Source organism: Mastigoproctus giganteus, chromosome 5 (assembly GCF_048544385.1).
Source record: "Mastigoproctus giganteus isolate SK-2022 chromosome 5, ASM4854438v1, whole genome shotgun sequence".
Taxonomy (NCBI): Eukaryota; Metazoa; Arthropoda; class Arachnida; order Uropygi; family Thelyphonidae; genus Mastigoproctus; species Mastigoproctus giganteus.
Genome location: NC_143579.1, coordinates 79,895,810 through 79,917,969, shown reverse-complemented (window position 1 = coordinate 79,917,969; position 22,160 = coordinate 79,895,810). Strand labels below are relative to the sequence as shown.

Here is a 22,160-nt window from a genome sequence, read left to right as displayed (position 1 = left end):
TGTGTGGTGGGAAAGTAGGAATTTTGTGAAATAGAAGTTTAATTAAAAAAACAATGTGCATAATAAATTGTCAGGAAAAAAAAAAGGATAACTGAAAAGGGAATGGATACTTCAGTGCTTAATTTTGTGATTGTGACAGTTTTTTTTTTTTTAAATCGGACATCAGTTATCATTTACTTTAAACAAGATTCTGTAACTGCTGCTATTATTTCCACAAATGAAAGGTAACAATGTAACTAATAACAACAGCAGCAGCAGATTCAAATAAATTTAATCTTATAACAGAACAGCAGATACACTTCACACTAATAATTTACAACATTCAACATTGTTTATAGAAGAGACTATAGAAAGATGTAGTTTCAAAAGAGAGTAAATGTGCTTTAAATGTTATTCATAAACTTGATGTGGCCTCCTTCTTCTACAGTAACTTACATAATAAATTAAAACAAACATTCTTTAGTCTTAACTGAAATTAACAGTGTTATTCTAAAGAATAATACTGTTAATTTCAGCGCATGCATTACATATTTTTCATTTGAGATTGTCTGAATTGTCAGTGGTGTTTCATACACTTTTTCTTTAACAAAACCCTGAAGGAAAAAGTCTAAATGGGTGAAACTTGGAAGAATGTGGTGGTTAAGACACATCATTCCCATATCCTATTCCCTGATCTTTAAATATACATTGTACCTAGGGCTCAATACCAGTCAAAATCTTAATACCGGTATTTCGGTATTTTTAATTTATGAAACCAGGATACTGGTATTAATAGCTGTGTTCCAAAAACAAATGTTTTTCTCAATAAATTTTGATGACAATTAGGTGCAATAAAGTAAGGAAAAAAAACAAGTACTGTAATTACTTGAATTCATGTTTTAAATAAACTTTTATTGCAATAATAAATATTTTGAAAAAAGTCATTAAAATACAGTTATTCTAAAAACAAAGAAATACATATTGTTACTGCAAAGTTTAGTTATGTTTAAGCATCCACACTACCTGACCAAATAAAGTGAACTCTTAAGAAACATAAGCAATCAATAGTATGATTGTTTAAAATGGATCTAATTTTGGTGCATCAGTATTTGATTAGCGGCAGTAAACGCCCTTTCGGATTCTATTCTGGTACTATTGTACTGAGATAATCGTAGATGATCTCAGTCCATATTTTTGAATGGACTTTGAACTTTTTAGCAAAAATTGTTAAAAGTATTTCATTAATTTCTGACTCAAGGTCATCTTTTAAAATCTCACTGGAGTCGGTAAATTTCTCATTTTGGAAAGAAGTTGGTCTTTCATGGTTGAATTATGTTCATCATTTTCTGAAGGAGAAAGATGTTTTATTAAGCGAAGTGTAATTTTCACAATAGTATCTTTACTGAGTCTGAGAGAGAGAAAACAAAGAGTGGGGATAAGGAATAAAGAAGAGGGCAAAGAGTGCAGTTAAGGAATTCTTCACATATATAAATGCAAAGAACAGAAGGACAAATCAGATTGGACCCTTATGTAATGGACTTGGGATAGTATTAGATAACATAGCTGAAGTTGCAGATGAACTCAACAGTTACTGTGCATTGATATTTACATTAAAAAAACCCTTTGTGTCAATGAGATTTTATGGAAGTGAAGTTGAAAAAAATGTAATTAATGTTGTTGAAATTTCAAATGATTATTTAATGAGAACTTTTGCACCTACACGCAAGTAAGGCTCCTGTGGTTGATGGCATATACCCTATAATCTTAAAGGAGGTGGCAAGAACCATTAAGGCTAGTTATGAGAGCATCACTAGACAGGAGAAATTCCGTTGGATTGGTGTAAATTGGAACATAAAGGTTCTAGGAGTGTAGCAGGAAATTTCCGACTGGCCAATCTAACTTCAGTAGTAGGGAAATTCATGGAGGCAATGATCAAGGGTGGAATTCAGGATCATTTAGATGGAAATGGAATTCTGTAGGATACACAGCATGGTTTTGTAAAGGGAAAATCATGTTTAACAAATCTGGTTAGCCGTTTTGACAGGTCACTCATGAGCTGGATTTAGGGAATAATTTCGACATTGTTTATTTGGATTTCAGCAAAGCATTTGACCCAGTCCCACATGAGTTGGAGCAGGCTGGAATTGGAGCAGGCTGGAATCATAGGGAAAATCCTTAGATGGATAGCACGTTGGCTTGAGGGCACCAGGCAGAGGGTTGTGATAAACGGTTATTCCTCAGATTGGGTTAATGTAAGTAGTGGGGTTCCCCAAGGATCAGTATTGGGACCACTGTTGTTTTTGATTATCTTAAATGACATCTATGAAGGGATATAGGGCATGTGGTCTAAACTTGCAGATGATGTAAAGATCAGTAGAGTAGTTAATGATCGCCGCCAAGCAGAGCTTCTTCAGAGTGACCGAGATGGACTTCTGGGATGGTCAGAAAAGTGTCAGCTATGCTTTAATTCAGCAAAATGCAAGGTCTTACACCTGGGGAACAGCAACCCCAAAATGACTTATTCATTTGGTGGAGTTGAACTAAAGTCAGTAGTGGAGGAATGGGACTTGGGAGTTACGATACGGTCAGACACGATGTTGTCCAAGAATTGTGGACAGGTTGCAATGTTGCATGGTGTCCTATTGATTTATCGAACATTTGCTAGTAGAGATAACGACATCATAATCACATAAAGGTGATTTTATAACCTTTATGTGATTAAATTATAAACAATTATTTTTTTAAATTAGTACTGAAAAACCAGTATTTCAATACCAGAAAAAAATGACCAGGATCCCGGTATTGTAAGCCCTAATTGTACCTACTGTTGTACTGCTCTAGTTTTGTGTGGTTGGATGTTATCATGCTGGAACCAAAGATGTTGTTGGGCTTTGAAGTTTATGGAACTTTTTAACCAGTCAGATACATTAATGCAAAGTAATTCATAATATTTTGCCCCAGTCAGTGTGCCATCATGAAAAACTGGGCTGACAAATTCATCCTCCCATATTCCACACCACAATCTAACAGACCATTTCATCTGATGGCAGGTGCTTCTGCAACTGTTTTCGCTTTGATGGATAGGAGACCAATAGCAGGGTTGTGCTTGTTGTGAAGCAATGTTGAGTGAATGTGGCCTTTTTTGAGTCCACAGGGTTATTGCTGAGCAAACTGGGATTTTCTTCCACCTTGATTAATAGAAAATTACAAAACTCTAAGCATTTTGTATTATCATCTTCATGTAAACCTTGCTGCAAAAGCAAATGATAGGAACACAGTTTGTTTTTTTGAAGGATCCTCCAAATCTACACATGCTTGATCCCATGTGTAGAAGAAATGTCCCGGACACTACTAGTTGGATGTGACAGGAAAAAGGCCACAACAGTTTCTTCATGAACAACTTCCAGATTCTGCACACATTTGTATTCTTTTTTTGCATCACAATTCCAATTAGCATAAAGCAATTCACAACACATGTAATAGTAATAGCCATATAGTGCATGGAAGCCAGGCTTTTGCTGCACTTGCCAAAAAAAAAAGAAAAAAGTAGATAAGAAAATACGAATTATTTGCTTCTCTCCTTACATAGGTAACTATTCAGTTGACCTTTGAATTTATTCAAACTGTCAGCTTCAACTACTTGTGAAGGCAACCTGCTTCAGCAATCAATGGCTCATTGGCTAAAAGAAAACTTCCTATAATCTAGTCTAAACCTCTTCCCCTGTCATTTGAATTTATACCTCAAGTTCCAGAATTCTCTATAACAGTGAAAATTCCTCCTTCATTCATTTTGCTACCTCTCTCTCTGAGAGCCTTGTAAACCTCAATCGGGTCACCTCTGAGGTGCTTAGTTGTCAAGCTCTGCAGCACACAAAATCATTCTTTCCTTGTGTTATCACCCTTTTGCCAATCTCACTATGCAACTTGCCCGTCTTTGGACTCTTTCAAGGTAAAATGGAAGTCTTTTTTCAGATGAAGTCTCCATACTTGAACACAGTATTCCAAATGGGGGTCTTACAATTGCTTTATATGGTCGGACTATGACCTGCATATCCCTACAGCAGGATTTGGCATTTTTTGAGTATTTTTGATCTAATTAAAAAAAAATGACAATCCGAAGAGCTGCACCTCAGCTCAAGCTGGGAGGAGAGGAAGGGGTGGGGGGAGTTTTTTAAAAAATGGAAGAGTGGGAAGGTGTTTTATTTAAAAAAAAAAAATAAATAAATAATTTATTAATATTGAAAAAACGTAACAAACATCATCCAACAAGGTACAGATTAATGTGACTTTTGCTGCTGAACTTCTTGAGCGAGTCTCTCAACATCAGGCAAGTATGCCGTAATTTTCATCTTTAAACATGCTGAGACACTCGCATTGTTCAGACAGTTTATTGATTTATTTTTAATATAGTTCATGTTCAAAAATATTTGCCCCCAGAAATTCATCAAACCAAAATCTGAGAGAAGTCCAAACGCAAATATTTTCAAATTTATATACGTGTCTGGTAAGTATATTCAATACACTCCACGCATCGAACACAATTTGGTCTTGCTTTTTCAACTCATCTCTCATTGTCCATTTGTGTAGAATTGCAAGGGCAGCCTTTTGCCTCTCCAAATCCTCAATTTCAGTTTTAAGGCATTTTAGTCTTGCACTCCTCATGTCCTTGATTTTTAAGTCCTCTAACTCCATTTCCAATTGTGCTCCATATGGGCTAAAAGTTAAAGAGCCGCAGGTTGCCGACCCCTGCCCTGTAGGATAGTGTTTGATAAATCATCGATAGGACACTATGGGCTTTTCTGGCTTCCTGTTTACACTGCCCAGAAAACTTCATATCTGCCTCTATTATAACCCTCAGATCCATTTCTTCCTCGGCTGGTTTTAATTCAACAATTCAATTCAATACCATTCACAAGTTTAAGACCTTTTTATGCATTAAAACAGTTTTAATGCAGCAAAATGCAAAAAGAGTCAGAAAAGTTGTCACTTTTCTGGCTCTTCTTGCAGTCTGTTCAATTCATTCTGATCAGTTCAGTCCTTGGACAACAACTCAAGGATGGGGTTTTTCCCCAAGAATTGACCCTTGGCGGGCCAACCCCACTTCGGACTTTACACCAATCTGAAGAATATCAATTAATAACAACCCTCTGCCTTCTGTCCTGCAGCCACCCAGCAATCCATTTTAGAATTTTTCCAGTAATCCCGTGTTCCAACTTATACAGTAATCTCTCATGAGGGACTGAGTGAAATGCCTTTCTAAAATCCAAATAAACCATGTCATGATTGTTCGCTACATACAGCACGAGTTAACTGGGTCAAAATAGCTTATCAGTTTAGTTAAACATGATTTTCCCTTAACAAAACCATGTTGTGTGCTATTTAGAATGCCATATCTATTTAAACCTGGATTGCACTTTTAATCATTGCCTCTTAGATTTTCCTTACCACTGAAGTCAGACTAACCAGTCTGTAGTTATTAACTTTGCTCTTAGAACTGCTTTTATGTATTGGTGATACATTGGCACTTCTCCGATCCAAAGGAATCGCTCCTAAGTCCAGAGATGCCCATATAATTAACTTCAGTGATTCAATACACTCCATAGCGATCTACCTCAAAATTACTGGTATATGCCATCAATTCCAGGAACTTTACTTGACTGTATGCTCAAAAGTTTTTCAAATAAACAGTCATCTGTAATTACAAAATCACTAATTTCATATGACTCAACCTCATTTGCACAACCTCGTCTCAGCACGAAGGGTCTTTTCTCAGTAAAGACAGATGAAAAGTATCAATATTTTTCATCGACAACATCAGCTGGGCTGTCTAAGACTCCCACACCCAGTGAATAAGAGTCCAATCTGATTAGATTTTTTTCTTCCTTGTATTCACATACATGAAAAATCCTTGTCCCCATTATTTGCTCTCTTAGCCAGTTCTTTCTCATACACAGCCTTGGCCTCTCTAACCTTATCTATGGTGCTATTACAAATCAACTTGTAGCTTTTGTAGGCTTCAGTACATCACTCTATAACTATCCCATGCTGTCTTTTTCTGCTCTATTTGACCGGCCAGCTCCACATTCATCCATTTTGGCATCCTCGTCCTGCTGGTGTTGTATGTGATTTCTAGGCAAGTTAATATATTTCTTTTGGGGATTACCCTGACTTCTAATCTCTCTTGGCGCAAACACATTGCAAATATTGCTTCATCTGCATCTAAAAAAGTGGTTTTCTCTTTCACTCTTGTTGTTACTTTTCTTCCAAACAGCTGTTCACTATGTACAAATTGCAAATCCACCCTACCATGGAATATTGTTCCCACATCTGGGGGCGATGCTCCCAAAACCTCTCTCAGGCTTCTAGATTCCATTCAGAAGAGGGCAGTTAGGTTAATTAATGACTCATCTCTCTCTGTCTCATAGACATACTGTTTCTGCTGCATGCCTTTTCTACAGATACTTCCATGGGCACTGTTCTTCTGAATTGGCTTCTATAATTCCTGCTCTCTCTCTCTCTCTCTCTTTCAAAACAGTCTGAACACATGCTGCCACCAGCCAACGTCCATTTACTGTCATCTTCAAACTCATAGAACCAACTTTTCATCTTCTTCATTTATTCATTCAACTGCCGTTTTCTGGAACAACCTTCCTTCATATGTATTTCCTGAAAATTACAGTCTACAGAAGTTCAAGTCAACAAATATCTTCTTTCGTCCTCTCAACCTCCAACCCATGCACAGTAAGTCTTATTCCTCTCGTGTGTGAGGTTTTCATAAAAAAAAAAAAAAAAAATACTATCTTGCTTAAATTATTTTAGGATAACATGCTTTTTGCATGATTTTACAAATGTACATGTGAATAAACAAAGAAGTTGTAATGAATTTTGCTGTGGTACTCATTCAGTGTATGTAGCTCAACAAACACTGTTGTTATGTAAATTTCATGCTTCCAACATTTGCTAGCGCATATTCGGGATTTTGCTGTGCCAACCGAGGGTCAATTTGTATCCATATTTGCCTAAATTCTGTATTATAAAGTATTTGTCACTAGTGACTACCAAAAAAGTGGAAATTCTTGGGACGTTGAAACTGACAACTCTCATTTAAATCAAAAAAAACTGTACTGGCTCTATCATATAAATTATTACTTGATGTGCCATTCTTTTCTATAAACAATGTGTTGTAAATTATTTGTTTGTTATAAGATTAAAATTATTTGAATCTGCTATTGTTATTACATGTTTCCTTTTGTTTGTGGAAGTAATAGCAGCAGCCATACACTATTGTTCTACATTACCGATAACAAATATTTGATTTAAAAAAATGACCAAAATTGCAAAGTTTAGCTCCAAAATATCCAGTCCTGTTTTATTTATCCTTTTTTTTTTAATTTCCTAAAATTGAATTTATTGTTATGTGTTTGTTTTCTTCCTTCAGTTTCTCTTGTATGAAATTGCTACTTTCCATCACAGATTTTATTTATTTATTTTAAAATAATTATTTTGAATTATTTCTTTGTCATTATTTGGTAGAGGAGATATGACACATAACTCCCATTATACAGCTATTCATTTGACCCATCTAAATGTGCCAATCAAACAGCAACCATTATATACCTTCATGTTTGTTTTTTGTTCAAATAAAATCGATTCATGTTCCTTGAGAAGCACACCGATCATGTTTTTAGACATAAATGAGGATGGGGGACAAATTTCCTATTGAGAAAAAGACAGTTGATTAGACTAAATTTAAATTTAGAAATTGTAAAATCTAAATAGTAATACTTAGGCCAATTTTAACATTAAATTCAAAAATTTCAGCCCAAATATGGCAAAGAAGGTCCAGACAACAAATAGCCTAAACCTAAAAATAAGAAAGACAGTGTATTTTAATTGAAACACCCTGTACGCACACACGCACACGCACGCACGCGCGCACACACACTTCCCTACCTTTGATATCTGGATGCCTGCATATCTATAAATAACTTTTATTTATATGTGGAAAACTAATAATGTGTTCTGAAACCTTTAGCCTTTTTGACAGCCTCTAGTCTCGGTGGAACACTCTCTGCCAGTGTTTTGTAAATGACCTCTGATGTTTTCTGTAAAAAAAAAGTGGTCTTCAAAGTGGCAACCAGAACTGTTTTTTGGGATTAGCCAGTCCAACTTTGCGATGCATGCTCATATCCTCAAACCAGTCTGTCGCACTACAGACAGAACAGGAACCTATATCAGCATTTTCCTGCTGATATAGGTATGGGCCTTACCTGATGTGGTGCTACATTGTAGGTATAGTAGAACTTCAATTATCTGTCAGGGTACAGGACTGAGACCAGACGAATAATAGAATATGTACATTAAAAACATTATACAGTACATACAATAGACCGGATCAACTAACTTGTTTATTTTATTACGTAATACATAACCTAATAAAATTTAATTATACTTTAATTATTATCGGGTCATCAAAAAATCGTACATACATACCTATTTTTAATATTTTGACTTACATTGGTCTAGTAATATCATAAAAAAATTTAAAAGAAAACAATATTGCATACATACATACAACATTGTTCTAATGCCATTAAAGAAATTTAAAAGAAAACAAGATTACATACATTCAACATTGTTCTAATGTCATTAAAGAAATTTAAAAGAAAGCAATATTACATAATTAAATTTCTTTTCAACATTGTTCTAATGTCATTAAAGAAATTTAAAAGAAAGCAATATTACATAATTAAATTTCTTTTCTAAAAAAAGTCAATCAATTTCTTTTGTTTCGTTACCCCACGAGTCTTTTGGGAGACAATGTTACGAATTGTATGCAAAAGAAATATGCGTAGCATCTGCTTCTTCTTGTATTTCAAACTACTCAATGCGCTTTGACAACATAGTTTCAGCTTCATGGTGGTGATTATGTTTGCTCTTTCATCAGCAGCAGCCTTTTCTTCTTCTTCAGTTTCAGAATCTTCCAAACTTGTCATCACTCTTTGCACAATTTCATTGTCGTCTAAAATATTGCATCTGATGTCCATTTTGTCCATATCCAGCCAATCATTTACTTTCTCCATCGAAATATTTTTAAAACCAGGAACATTTAAACATAATTGCAAAATTTCAGTTTCTTTTGGAATGGATTCTATATCAGTTGAATATATTTCTGGCCACAATTTATTCCAGCATCTTTGTATTGTTTGAACAGAACATCATTCAAGGCGTCAACCTTTGTATCATCTGCAGATTTAGACATTAAGCCTGATATACCTTCATCAATGTCATTGATAAATATTGAAAACAACAATGGACTGAGCACTGAACCTTGGGTACTCCACTAATAACATTAGTCCACAAAGAGCAGTGCTCATTGATGACAACTCTGTCTTCTTTCAATTAACCATCCCTTTATCCATAGCAGCAAATTGCCCTTAATTCCATACTGCTCCAATTTGTACTGTAGTCTTCTATCATGGTATCAGATAAGACTTCCCCCTTAAGAGACCCATGCTGTGTCTGAATTATAACTTCAGTCTTGTCTAGATGATCCTGCAATGCTTCTTTAACTAGTGACTCCATTATTTTCCTTAGAACTGAAGTTAAATTAACAGGTCTGTAATTACTCATCACCCTTTGATCCTTCCTTTGTGAATTGGGGATACATTTACATATCTCCTGTCCGTGGATGCCTCACCCATGTCCAAGGATGCTCCCATAATTATGGCTAAGGGTTTGCTTACTTCTTTTGCTGCCTCCTGTAATATAACTGGATAAATCCCATCTACCCCTGGTTTCCTTTCTTACGTTTAACTTCAACAATTTCTCCTCCATTTTGCTCTCAGTTATTCCAAAATCATTTAGCTTCCTGTTAGAGTTTGATTAGCTTCTGGTCTTCACCTTCTTATAGAATTTCTCATTTGAATGTAGATGCAAAATACTCATTCACAGTGTCAGCTACCTGAGGAGGGTCATCGACAGTTGAACCATTGATATCAATTGTACCAATCTCATCCTCCTCCTTCCAGAGTTTACATAAGTAAAGAAGTCTTTACTGTTTTTCTTTGCCTCCTTTGCCAAAGATTTCTCATAATCTGCCCTCGCTTGCCTAATCTCCTTTGTGATTAATACATTTTTATTTACATTTTTACATTTTTATTTACATTTTTATTTACTGGCCTACTCTATTTGTCTGTGCTGATTGTACTGATCAGAGTCATTAGGCCTATAACACACTCCTACTCTCATTGTTGCTTTCCCAATGCTTATGTCACACCAAACTGACTCAACATTGCAATGTCCACCCGTGTCAACTGGATGCGCTTCCTTAGATTTTGAGTGTTTCTTATCTAACAGCATAACCCCTCCTCCCTTCCTATCCTGTTTCTCCTTTCTGTACACATTGTTCTCCCCAAATTCCAATTCTGTGTTCTTTATATCTGTGTGACACTACGTCTCTGATATCCAAACAATATCAACGTTTGATGTCTTGACCACACTTAAAATTCATCAAATTTATTAACTATACTTCTAGCATTGGTGTACATGCAATTATACATGCACCTGTTCTTACTCTTAGTTACCCTAACACAGCCCATGTAATTACTTATTCCATGATGACTCCCAGCAGTCCTCGAAATACCCAGCACTTCGCTTTCCAGGTTGCTGCTCATTCTAACAGAACCACTGCGAGAATTACTTTCACCTCTGCATGCGGCTACTGTTAATCTATTAATATACTGTTAATATTGATGTCTAATGGATGATGAATTGCATTGAAAATGCTTACCAGTGAGTTGACTGTGTATGACCTCAGGCATTTCACAATAAAATATGTTTCTTATCTGATAGCATAACCCCTCCTCCCTTCCTATCCTGTGTATTCCTGCAGATCCATTGGTGAATGGAATTTGTGGCAAAGATTATATATGCTGTATGTGAAATTGGATTGTGTTGAGTTTGACAAAGTTGGTTTGGTTCTGTGACAGGATAAAATTGTTAATTCCATCTGGGTCTGCAGAATATCTATCAATGAAATTCATCATCTTTTCTAGGTATAAATTTGTAGGTAAATTTTGAGAGTTGTTCACATATGTTTTTTACTCTTTCATTAGTATCGTGTTTCATACGTTACTTTGTAGCTGCCAATTAGTGCCTATTGAAGGCTATCCATGCTCTTGAGTGTGATACCTGTCTTCTATTGAGCCTGATTGGTTCCATAGTTTGTAGAGGGGTTTGTTTTTGGGCAATTCAGGCCTTCAGTTTTGGGATCCACCATTCCTTGGACTAGGTGTAATGTTGAAGTTTCTTGATACTGCAAATAATGCAAAAGTGTTTAGCTATTTTGCTATGAAATCCACCACAAAATTTACTAGATAATTTTCAAGCATATTTAATGGGATGCTGTGTGCTTCTGGGAGATATTTTCAGTGTTGAGGAATTTTGGAGAGCAAACTCTTTTTGCATCTGTGATGTTGAAATTTAGTGCTGGTACCAGTAAAAAAGAAAACAGTTGGCTTGTAGTCTAACATGAATGCAGTCTCAGGCTTAGGGTCTAAGTTACAATCAGTGGAGGTAAAGATTAGGTCTAGTCTATTCTGTCCTCTGGTTGGTTGATTATTTATTAATTTTAGGCTAGTATTGGCAATCATTCTGAGCATAACTTCCAGAAATTTATTTAGTCATGCCACAAACAAATTATATGGTAGACTGACCTATGCAGCCAATTCATCAGTCATCCTGTTGCAGAGTTGATTTTCTTCTTCTGGACTAGATGGAATGAAAATTACTTCTAAATCAATTAATGAGATATTGATCTTAATTGTGACAAGTAAGGCTTGAAAACTAGGTCTCCGTAGCTGAGTGGTCAGGAGTGGGAGTGCAGTACCATACGCTCCTTGAGTAGACCGGGGTTCAAGCCCCTGACTGCCAAATATGGTCGATCTGCTAACCCGCACTGGACCAGCATGGCAGATTATGGTCCATTTCTCTCAACATGAATTGTTGAGGAGGCTTCCGTCCTGCAGTGGGTTGATAATGGCTGCAATTGACTTTTTTTTTTTTTTTTTTTTTTTTTTTTAAGACTTGAAATAGCACAGGTCTGGCTAGAAGCTGGAATGCACAACTTATGCTTTTACATCTTTTATAAGCCTAGTTGCACTTCTTCCCCTTGAGCATGAACAAGATATGAAAAAGACCCTGTACTCTACGAGGTGGTGCGCGCGTGCGCACACACACACACGCACGCACGCACGCACGCACGCACGCACACACACACACACACACACACACACTTCTTGTGCTGTTTCAAGCCATGTTTCTGTAAAGATTACAGATCCTCCCCAAAAAAAACATAACCCTGCCTTTTCTTTCTCTCCCCTCTAAGAATCTGTCTAATTCTTCCTTAAATTTATTCAAATTAACACTTCCTCAATGCCAGATTTAAGTTTGCTCTAGTAACCAGTTACTCTCTGGCAGAACACAAATTTTTGCACATTATAGATCCATTTTTAACTTAAATTTATATCCCCTTATGCTAATCAGATTGGTCAGATGAGATTATTCCTTAACAAATCCATTTTGTGATTTCCATATAACTGCATTCCTTTCAAGATAACCCTGCAGTACTACTTTAACCACTGATTTCATTCTTTTCCCAAGATACAGAGGTCAAGCTGTACCTTGTGCTATAATTGCTCACTTTGCCCTTTGATCCCACCCCCCTCTGTGAATAGGAGATGGACTTGCTGCGTTATAGCCTTAGAAGCTTGTGTGCCAAAAAAACCGAAACAAAACCAAGCAAATAGGAGAGACATTTGCATACCTTCAATCTATATGGACCTTTCCTGAATCCAAGGATATTCTCGTAATTATGCCCAAAGGTTTGCTTACTTTTCTTGCTACTATTTTTTTTAATATAATTGTATAGATATCATCAGTTTAGTTTGCTTCATTTACTTTTAGCTTCAATTTATTTTCCACTTTTTTCTCAGTTATTACAAAATCATTTAGCTTCCACTCATAATTTAGTATACTTATAGTATTTCCACTCCTAAAAATTTTAACATTAGCATTAGTAGAGGCAAGAAAGCATCGTATTCTTTATAAAAAAAAAAAAAAAACTTCTTCATGCATGATTGTAGATCCAAAATATGTATTCAGTTTGTCAGCAGTCTCAATGGGATCATCAAATGTGAGGGGTGTTCAATAATGAATGAACATAATTTTTCACTAACAACTGTACTGCTTGCTATTTCTAGCTGAGCGGCAGAATTTAAGACCAAACAAAGCTGTGTCACATAGCAGCTGCATAGTTGACTCATGTGCATAGTATGTTTATGTCTATTCGGTTTCACTTGCATAACAATGGATGTGATACGCAAGGAACACTGCTGCTCTCAAATTTTGTTTTCGTCTCAAGAAAACATCAGCTGAAGTGTATGAAATGTTAAAAGAGACTTATGGTGAATATACACTTCCATATATATCACAGCTAGCACGTGGTTTAGAATGTTTAAAGATGGATGTTATTCAATCACAAAAATTGGCAGTCCTGCAGCTCCAACCACTGCTGTCACCATAAACCATAAACACTTCTTCTTCTTCTGCAGTCGTGAGAGAAGATTATTGTATAACAGTAAGGCAACTGGAGAGATGGTGAGAATATCAGTAGGAAGCATGCGTGGTATCCTCCATGACTATTTGCATATGACTCATGTTTGTGCATACTGAGTTCTAAGACTATTCACACCCGAGTAACAGCAAGTTCATATGTAGTTTTGTCAGGAGACGAAACAGATGGTTACTGAAGATGGTGAGGTTCTGCACATGGTGATAGCAGATGAAACATAGCTTCATCATTTCAACCAGAAAGTAAGCAACAAAGCTCTGTTTGGAAAGTCTACATTATTGTCAACGCCAAAAAAAGCAGCAAAAGTTGTGGTTGCTGCAGGAAAGGTTATGGTGAACTTTTTTTGACATTCAAGGAATGGTTTACTATCGTGTTGTGCCATGTCATATGACTGTTCACATGACAGTACAGTTCTATCATATGACAGAACTGTACTTCACACTTTGTGGAATCACTTTTGTTGCAAATGACACAACTGAATGCAGGTGAGTGGATTCCTCATCACAAAATTGTGAGGCCTCACATTGTTGCTCATACTGTCATCGAGTACTTAGTCAACATTTATGTCAAGTGTGTTCCTCATCTGCCCTACTGCCCTGACCTTTCACCCTGCATTTTTTATTTATTTATTATTATTATTTTTTATTTCCAAAATGAAAGAAAAAGCTGCAAGGAAAACGTTTACAGTTATCAGAAGTTGTAAAGGCATCGGAAGTGATTCATGTCAAAAAAAGGCTTCCACTATGTTTTTGAAGAATGGCAGAAATGCTGGAGTAAGTGTATATCATCAATTGAGGACTGATTTGAAAAGGACAATCAAAATATGGATGATTAATAAAGGTATGTTGTAAAAAAAAATTGTGATCATTCTTTACTGAATAGCCCTTGTAGTTATATATTCAACTTTTTTATGGGTACTTTGTGCATTCTGGTAGAAGACTTTAAGCATAGGCTGGCAAGGGATGATTCTTAGGATTGGTACAATTGATGTCAGTTTAGCCACTCTTTTTTCATATTTAATTGTGATAAGGGCCTGCATTGTTTTGATTATGAGTGTTTTAGTTGGAGCAGTTAAGTCAAATTGGTTTTGGTTCATGTGGGAAATTTTTTCATGATCATAGTTAGCAGGGGCAGAGATGATTCAGTTGTCATTAAAGTGGTTCCACTTCGTTGTAGGGGTGCTCTTCTTGTGCTGGTTGAAGACTGATTCATAAAAATGGTTACAAATGGATTGAACTGGCTAGATAGATGGTGGGTTTGTGGAGTTAAAATGCTCATTGAGTTTTGTGGTAGGGTGAGGTGCGGGACATGCATGGGATAATGCAGGAGGATGGGCAGTAACTTCAGCCCAGGAAATATTTATGGCAATAGATCTTCAAGGATAAGGTAGTGGATTTGGAACTGTTTTCAGAATCTCTATAATTTTTAAGAGTATTATTAATCCTCCCAGCATTTTTGTTATCAGTGGAAAGCTCATTTAGTTCATCCATTTTTGGTTGTCCTGCCACTGGGCCAGCTTTGCTATATTGGTCACTGAGCTGTTTTTCCCATATGTACTGCTCAGTATGAGAGGTTTACACAAAGTGATAGTTAAAAAGAAGTGCTGGAGTTGGTTGTTAATGGATTTTAGCAGAATAATTTCAAATTGTCATAACGAGATTTGTCGGTGTTACCAGAGGCTACAGATTTCTGATGCCAAGTGAAGACAGCTCAGGTAAAAACAAGATGGTCCTGTCTGAATGTGTGCATCAGTACTTGGATACTCTAGAGGTAAATCATTGCAGCTCTGACAACATCTGGCCTAACAGTCAAGTTACTTAGCATCAATTAGAATGATACTATATGTGTACGTGGGAGTGCACATAGAGCATTGCTCCTTCTACTATAAAAGAGTACTGTATAATTGTACTGTTTGCTTAACAGTTTACTGTATAGTGTGAACTACACAAGATGCAAAAGAATGAATTTTAAAGGTGGGGGGGAGGGTAAATATATGATTAAGCATGAATTTTCACAACAGAAAAATAGAATTTGACTTACATGCCAGAATATACGGTAATTTATTTCTGTCTTCTGGCTTAAATAAACATACACACATGTATTTTTCATTGTTTTTTTTCTTGATTGGTTACCAGTGTCATAAGCATTGCGTAAATAAAATAACATGTTCATAATTGTAATAGTTATTTAAAAAAATAAAGGTGATATCCCTTTTCTTTTTAATCCTGCAGTGAGTGGGTTGAGTTTGATAGACCAATGCATTTATATTTTTGTTTGTCCGTTACTCATTTATACAGGATTTTGTTGGTAATTTACCTTCTTACCCTTTCCCTTTCTTTTTGCTTCTGTATCAATTAGTTATCAGTGGGCTCTGGTTTAAGAATTACCAATATTTTCTGTATAGTGGTCTGATATTTGATATTATGATATGGTATTTTCACGATACCTCCATCATTTATTCCTACGCGATGCAGAATATGTTTCCACAAATTGTTCTCTGTTTTTGGTTTAGTCTAAAAACATCATCTCTGTACTTTTGAAATGAACCTAAACAAATGTTATTTAAGGAGAAAAACAAAACAAACACAGTTTGTTTTGGTTGTGTGGTTTACACTCTTCATTACATTTGTTTAGCTGTAAATGGCTGTCTATGTATAAATGCAGTTTCCATGTCTCCTCACTAAAACCATTTTCTTTTTTTTTCTTTTTTTCCCCCCTTAAATAAAATCTGTTTAGGTTTCACTATTTTTGATAAACTTTGAGCTGTCTCAGCAGGCATTTTTTTTTTTTTTTCCAGTTTTTTTCACACCTGCATTGTTCTCTAATTACTTCTGGTACTATACTAGAAGAAATTAAATATACCAGAAGTACTATTCCCACATTTCTGTTTCCGTTTGTTGGTAAGACATATAGCTAAGAATTTGCTGTTAAATTCTTCACTTGTTTAAGTTACTTAAGTGACTTATAATGATTACCAGTTATTATATATATATGTGTATTAAGTTGTGATCATAAAAAATAAATAAACATTTCAGTGCAAACTTGCTGTTTATTTCTGTATAACTGAATATATGTGTTTTTACCATTAGCCTCTAAAACCAGCAGCGACAGCTGTAGTTCCTTCAGCAACTGTGAATTCTTTGCCTGTGGGAAGTGCACTTCCTGTGGTTTCCCAGTCTCTTTCTACTCCTGAAGAGGAACCATCTGCTATTTTTCCAAGTGGCTCTAATAAAAGTAGTCATCATCGAGATTATTCTCGCACACCATTTTTAGGAAAATCTAAAGTAGGAATGGTTTATATTATCTACTACATTTATTAATATTTTCTTAATCCCACATAAGGCATGTGGGGATCGAATGAATTCCCAAGGGTATTAGAGCTATTGAAAACGTGTGAAGTTTAGCCCTGGTCTGCTGAGAGCCTGAGTTCCTTCAATTAAAACAATTTTTTTTGGAATAATAACATCTCTTTATCTGTTATTACTGTGGGGAAAACTTAGTCAGAAATTTTCAAGTCAGTGTTCTGGTTGGTACAACGAGGGGCATTCAATAAATTATCTACCTAGCTATGAAGGAAATGAGATAGAGGCAAAAGTCATTTTTTATTTTTCAATGTAACTACCTTGAACTTCAGTACACTTGTTCCATTTTGTTGCAATGAGGAAATACTAGACAAATAAAATTCTTTGTCTTTGTCATGTACACTTTTCTTGAGGTGACGAAACAGGAAATAGTCACTTGGGGCCAGATTCAGCCTGTAAGATGAATGGGTAAGTTCTGTAAAGTCACACTCTCTCCAATTAGCAGCAACAGCATGTGACCTGTGCAATGTTGCATTGTTCTGAAGAAGCAGCACACCTCTAGAAAGTTTTCCATGTCATTTTTCCTTTATGGCATCCCTTAGGTTGTACAGTAGGGATGCATATGAATTCCCAGTGACTGTCTGCTTGTGTTCCAAGTAGTGAATGTACAGAATTCCCTCAGCATACCAAAAAATGGTGGCCATAATCTTTCCAGCTGAAGGTTGTGTCCAAATTTTTTGGATAGGGGAGAGCTCTTGTGCTTCCATTGCATTGATTCTTGTTTGTTCTCAGGATCCCAGTGATGCTGAGGGAATTTTGTACATTCGCTACCCATATTTCATCACCTGTAACAATTCTGGAGATGAAAGTTTGAGGATCCCTTCCATAAAGCTCTAAATTCTCCTCACAACATTGTAATCTGAATTACTTCTGCACAGGGGTCAGAAATCTGGAGACCCGCCTCGCACTGACCTTAGTTATCCCCAAATGTTTGTGGAGGGTGGTTATAACTGTTCCCTCAGTTATGTCACATTCCTTAGAGATTTGAGACACCTTTAAACGTCTGTCGTTCAGCACAGCGATTTCCATTGCTTGGCACATTTTTGGAGTGGTCACTGTCACAGGCTTTTCTGGATGCGGATCATCTTCAATAGACTCTCTATCCCACTTGAATTGTTTTGACCAGAATTTCACATGTTACTCTGAAGATGCACTGTTGCCATACACAGCCACCATCCTTTCATGAATGGCCTTTGGCCCATTTCCTTCTTTGGTGAGAAACTTGATGACTGAACAGTGTTCCAATTTCAGCAAAACCATAATTTGATACAGGTGTCTTCCTTCTTTCTGTTACAGCAGCACAACCTAAAAACATAGTGAGATCAAAATTATATAGGAACATGATAAATTATGAATCATTGAAATATGGACTGTGTGAAGTACCTCAAGTAGATAATTTATTGAATGCCCATCATAGCATGTTTTGAATGAAGCTGTTATTTTGTAACTCCTAAATTGTTTCTGAGCCAATAACGCATAAGCTGTGAAAAGCAGTTAGGTTATTTGCATAATGCCAGTTGATGGAGGCAGTCCTCTGTATTGTTTGTTATCACATGGCACTAACTCATCACTGGTTACATATACTTTAATCTTCTTGTTTCATGTTCCCATGAAGATTGGATGGTGCATTATAAACAACTTAGAATAAAAAATATTCTTGTTTATACTCTGGCATGACCTTTTCATGCCAGAGTATAAACAAGAATATTTTCCTTAAGAGGAACCATCTGCTGAAAATAATTGTTAACCATATTTAGCAGTCTGCCACAGTCCACTGAACCACGTGCTTTACTTCACTCTTGTGCTTTACCAGGCTACATTGGACCAGTAGCTATTTTTATTCATTTATTTACTTAACAGCTTGTCCTTTGTGAGGTATTCTGTTGAAAGAGTGTCAGATTTATTTCATTAAAAATTAAAATGGGATGATTTTACAAAAAAAATTCTTAAAAGAATAACTATTGCAGCTATGAACTTGAAATTTTATATTTTCAATATGAACAGTGTACTTAATATATTTTTGTAAAAATTTTCATGTGCTGCTGCATTATAAAATTTTCATTAAAAAATAACTACTGTAGATATGAATATGATACAGACATTTTCAAAGATTTTACCATTCTTTACAAACAAAAAATTCAATGAGAAATGTATGTATTCTACAGATTAACAATTCAGTTTAACACTTTTATACCACATGGGATATTTTGCTGCAAACTGCAGCAAGATGATGCTAGTGATATATTTATTTTTGTTTGCAGTTAAATTTGTGATTAAACAGCCTGAACAAAGAAAGAAAGACTAAAGAGAGAGAATTAACAGATTTAAAATATGAAAAAATAATAATAATAACATAAAAAAATAATGAAGATGAAATAGAAAAATAATGAAGAGAAAAATTTTAAAGTTAAAAAATCTTATTGCAGTTTACAGCAAAATATCCCATTTGGTATAAAACTGTTAGATAGATTATTAATCTTTAATTGATCACTTCAAATATATAAAGGCACGTATTTAAAAAAAATATATACCTTCATATTTTTTGGGAACTCAACCCTAATGCAGATTAGGATACTACCCTGATACTGTCCAGTACCCTGATTTGCACTGGGGTTGGGTTCCCAAAAAACAAAACTCAGAATGAAACAGTGCACATTGGGATATTGATTTCTATGGTCTTTCCAACTTTTTAAAGTTGAAAATACCATGGAATTGTATTGCTTCTTGAAATAATATCAAACACCTTACTATATATGTTGGGCACCTCCGTAGCCAGGTGGGAGATAGCCAGGTGGTAGCCAGGAGCGGCAGTGCATAGCACATGCTTCTTGATTAGACTGGGGTTCGAGCCCGTGATCACCAAATACGAAGGATGCGGAAAGGTCAGAGAATGACCACCGCATATCCACGGAGCAATATGGCCTTAGTTGCTAATGCTCCTAAAAACTAAACAACAACAACTATATATGTTGTGTGCTATTTCAATATTAATTTTAAGAAAGTAAATAATATATACAGTAGAGCGTTGATAATCCAAACTAATTGGGACCAGGGGTTGTTTGGATTTTCATTTTCAAACTTATCAAAAATTCTGAAGACGAAAAAAAAAAAAAAAAGATTTAGTAAGTTTAGAAATAAAAACACTAAGTTGTACTTACATATTTTTATTCATAACAAAATAATGGAACTTTCAGCCACAATAACATTGTATAGCTTTTAATGATATAAAATTAATTACTTTTTTGTGCTGCACCATTTTCAATACTTTCTTTTCTATTATTGCCAGATCTCTCATTCTTTTCAGTAAGAGTAGTTGAGTTGGACGCATTCAGTTTGTTGATTTTTTGTCGCTTCATCATTGTTGATTTTCAGTATCATTTAATTTTGTTAATTGTATAGGTAATAATAGTGTAAATTGTTGCTTTATATCTTCATTTTTATAGCCTGTGGATAATATTTCTCCAATTTTCGCTTATTAGAATTGTTGTTTAATAGAATCAAAATCAGTTCGCAAATGTGATCACAATAACCAGCTCTTACTGTAATGATTTTATGGCATCAGCATAAAATATAAAAAATACTGATCCGTATCGGATTATTGACATTCAGATTTTTGATGCTCTGCTGTATATTATTAAATTGAAAATAAACATTTTATTATAATGCAAAAAGAATGACTCCATGAATTGAACCAGAATATGCGAGACGAAAATCATATTTTAGCTGGATGTCTGCCTTTTTCTTCTCCATAAATTTTTTTTGTAGCATTTTATGACATCAGCTACCTCATGCCACCTTTGAACTTCATTCTGTGTCTCCATTGTCTTCATAAAAAAAAAAAAGATCACCTTAGTCTTTTCAGTTAACTACGTTGCTTGAGATACGTGTTTCATACTAAAAAGTCATTCCTAGGGGAACTGCAACATGAGAGTCCTCTCACTTCATCCACTTTGATTGGGTTCTTCTTGGTTAATTCCTCACTGTAGGAAGCTAACAGTTCCTATATGTAGACTGTCTCTATTTCTTCATAAGCCAATCTTGTTTAGTGGATTCCCTCCACAGTTCCCTCTAAAACAGAATCCTTCTACACATCATAAAGACAGTAATAGCTGACAGCACTAAGATAATTCACACAACCTAGCAATATCAAGAAACCAACAATCGGCATATCATACAATACCCGGCATTAGTGAAAAGATAGGAAAAGAACAAGAAAATACAGAATCAGCCCTTCCTTCAAGGGTTCGGCCTCTGTGAAAGATTCTAAAACATCAATCCAACATCTCCTAACAATCCCAGAGGTCCTATTTATCAAATTGACTGTGGGTGTGGAGGCACATACGTAGGAGAATCTTATAGAAGACTCAATTCCAGAATTAAGGAACAACGAAACGATGCACAATATGGAAGAATAGAAAAAATCTGCCCTACATGCATTCCAATTTGGGGGATATATGGCAATTCAGCAATACCAGAGTTCTTTCCACTGACTTACAATACAACAGGAGAAAATTCAAGTAATCATATTCCACATAAAATTGTACAAAGGCACATCCATTAACAGAAAATAAGGGAATTGAATTTAATCCACAATACTTCAACTTATTTAAAACGACAATAGAAGAAGACCTCAAAAAACAGGAAAGAAATCTCCAAAAACCAGAACAGCCAATTACCCTCCACTCCCAAAACTAACAAGCCAAACAATCCCCCAAAGATCTGAGAACAATAGGCCATCCACTTTTAAGCTATAATCCAACAAGAAACACTGGATCCAGAATAACCTACCTGGCACTCTGCTATTGGATTATTGATCAAAATCCTCTCATTTAAATAACCAGTTGACGGAGAATACACAGTAGAGATCAGGCATTTGGCAAGCATGGGCTGACAACCGGTAAGACTACATGTATAAATATCTGTATTATATATTTAATTGCAACTTTAGTTATAAAAATTTTAACCTGGTACTTTTTACCTCCCATTTGTATATATATATATTCTTACCTGTATTATAAATTAATAATATTGTATAATATAAAGGTAGCAGTTATTTATATAAGTTTTATAATTTAGTCCGCAATATGTAATATCAGTTTGTTTTTAATACCCTTTAACAGCTAATATGTGGTCTGATGTGGATACTGGCAAGGTTTCCAAAACTTTCCCTTGATGTATAGGAATAG

At 35.4% G+C, this 22,160-nt stretch overlaps 1 protein-coding gene across 2 annotated transcripts in view; it reads left to right on the top strand.

Annotated features, from left to right (window-relative positions):
• Positions 1 to 22,160, top strand: part of LOC150085518 (uncharacterized) — a 384,896-nt gene that overhangs the window by 101,477 nt on the left and 261,259 nt on the right. The window contains exon 5 of one of the 2 annotated variants that reach the window (XM_090373309.1): positions 16,702 to 16,896. The exons of the other annotated variant lie outside the window; for it this stretch is intronic. Coding sequence (XP_090229435.1) covers positions 16,702 to 16,896 — 195 coding nt within the window. The remainder of the gene's footprint in view (positions 1 to 16,701; positions 16,897 to 22,160) is intronic. 2 annotated transcript variants of the gene reach the window in all.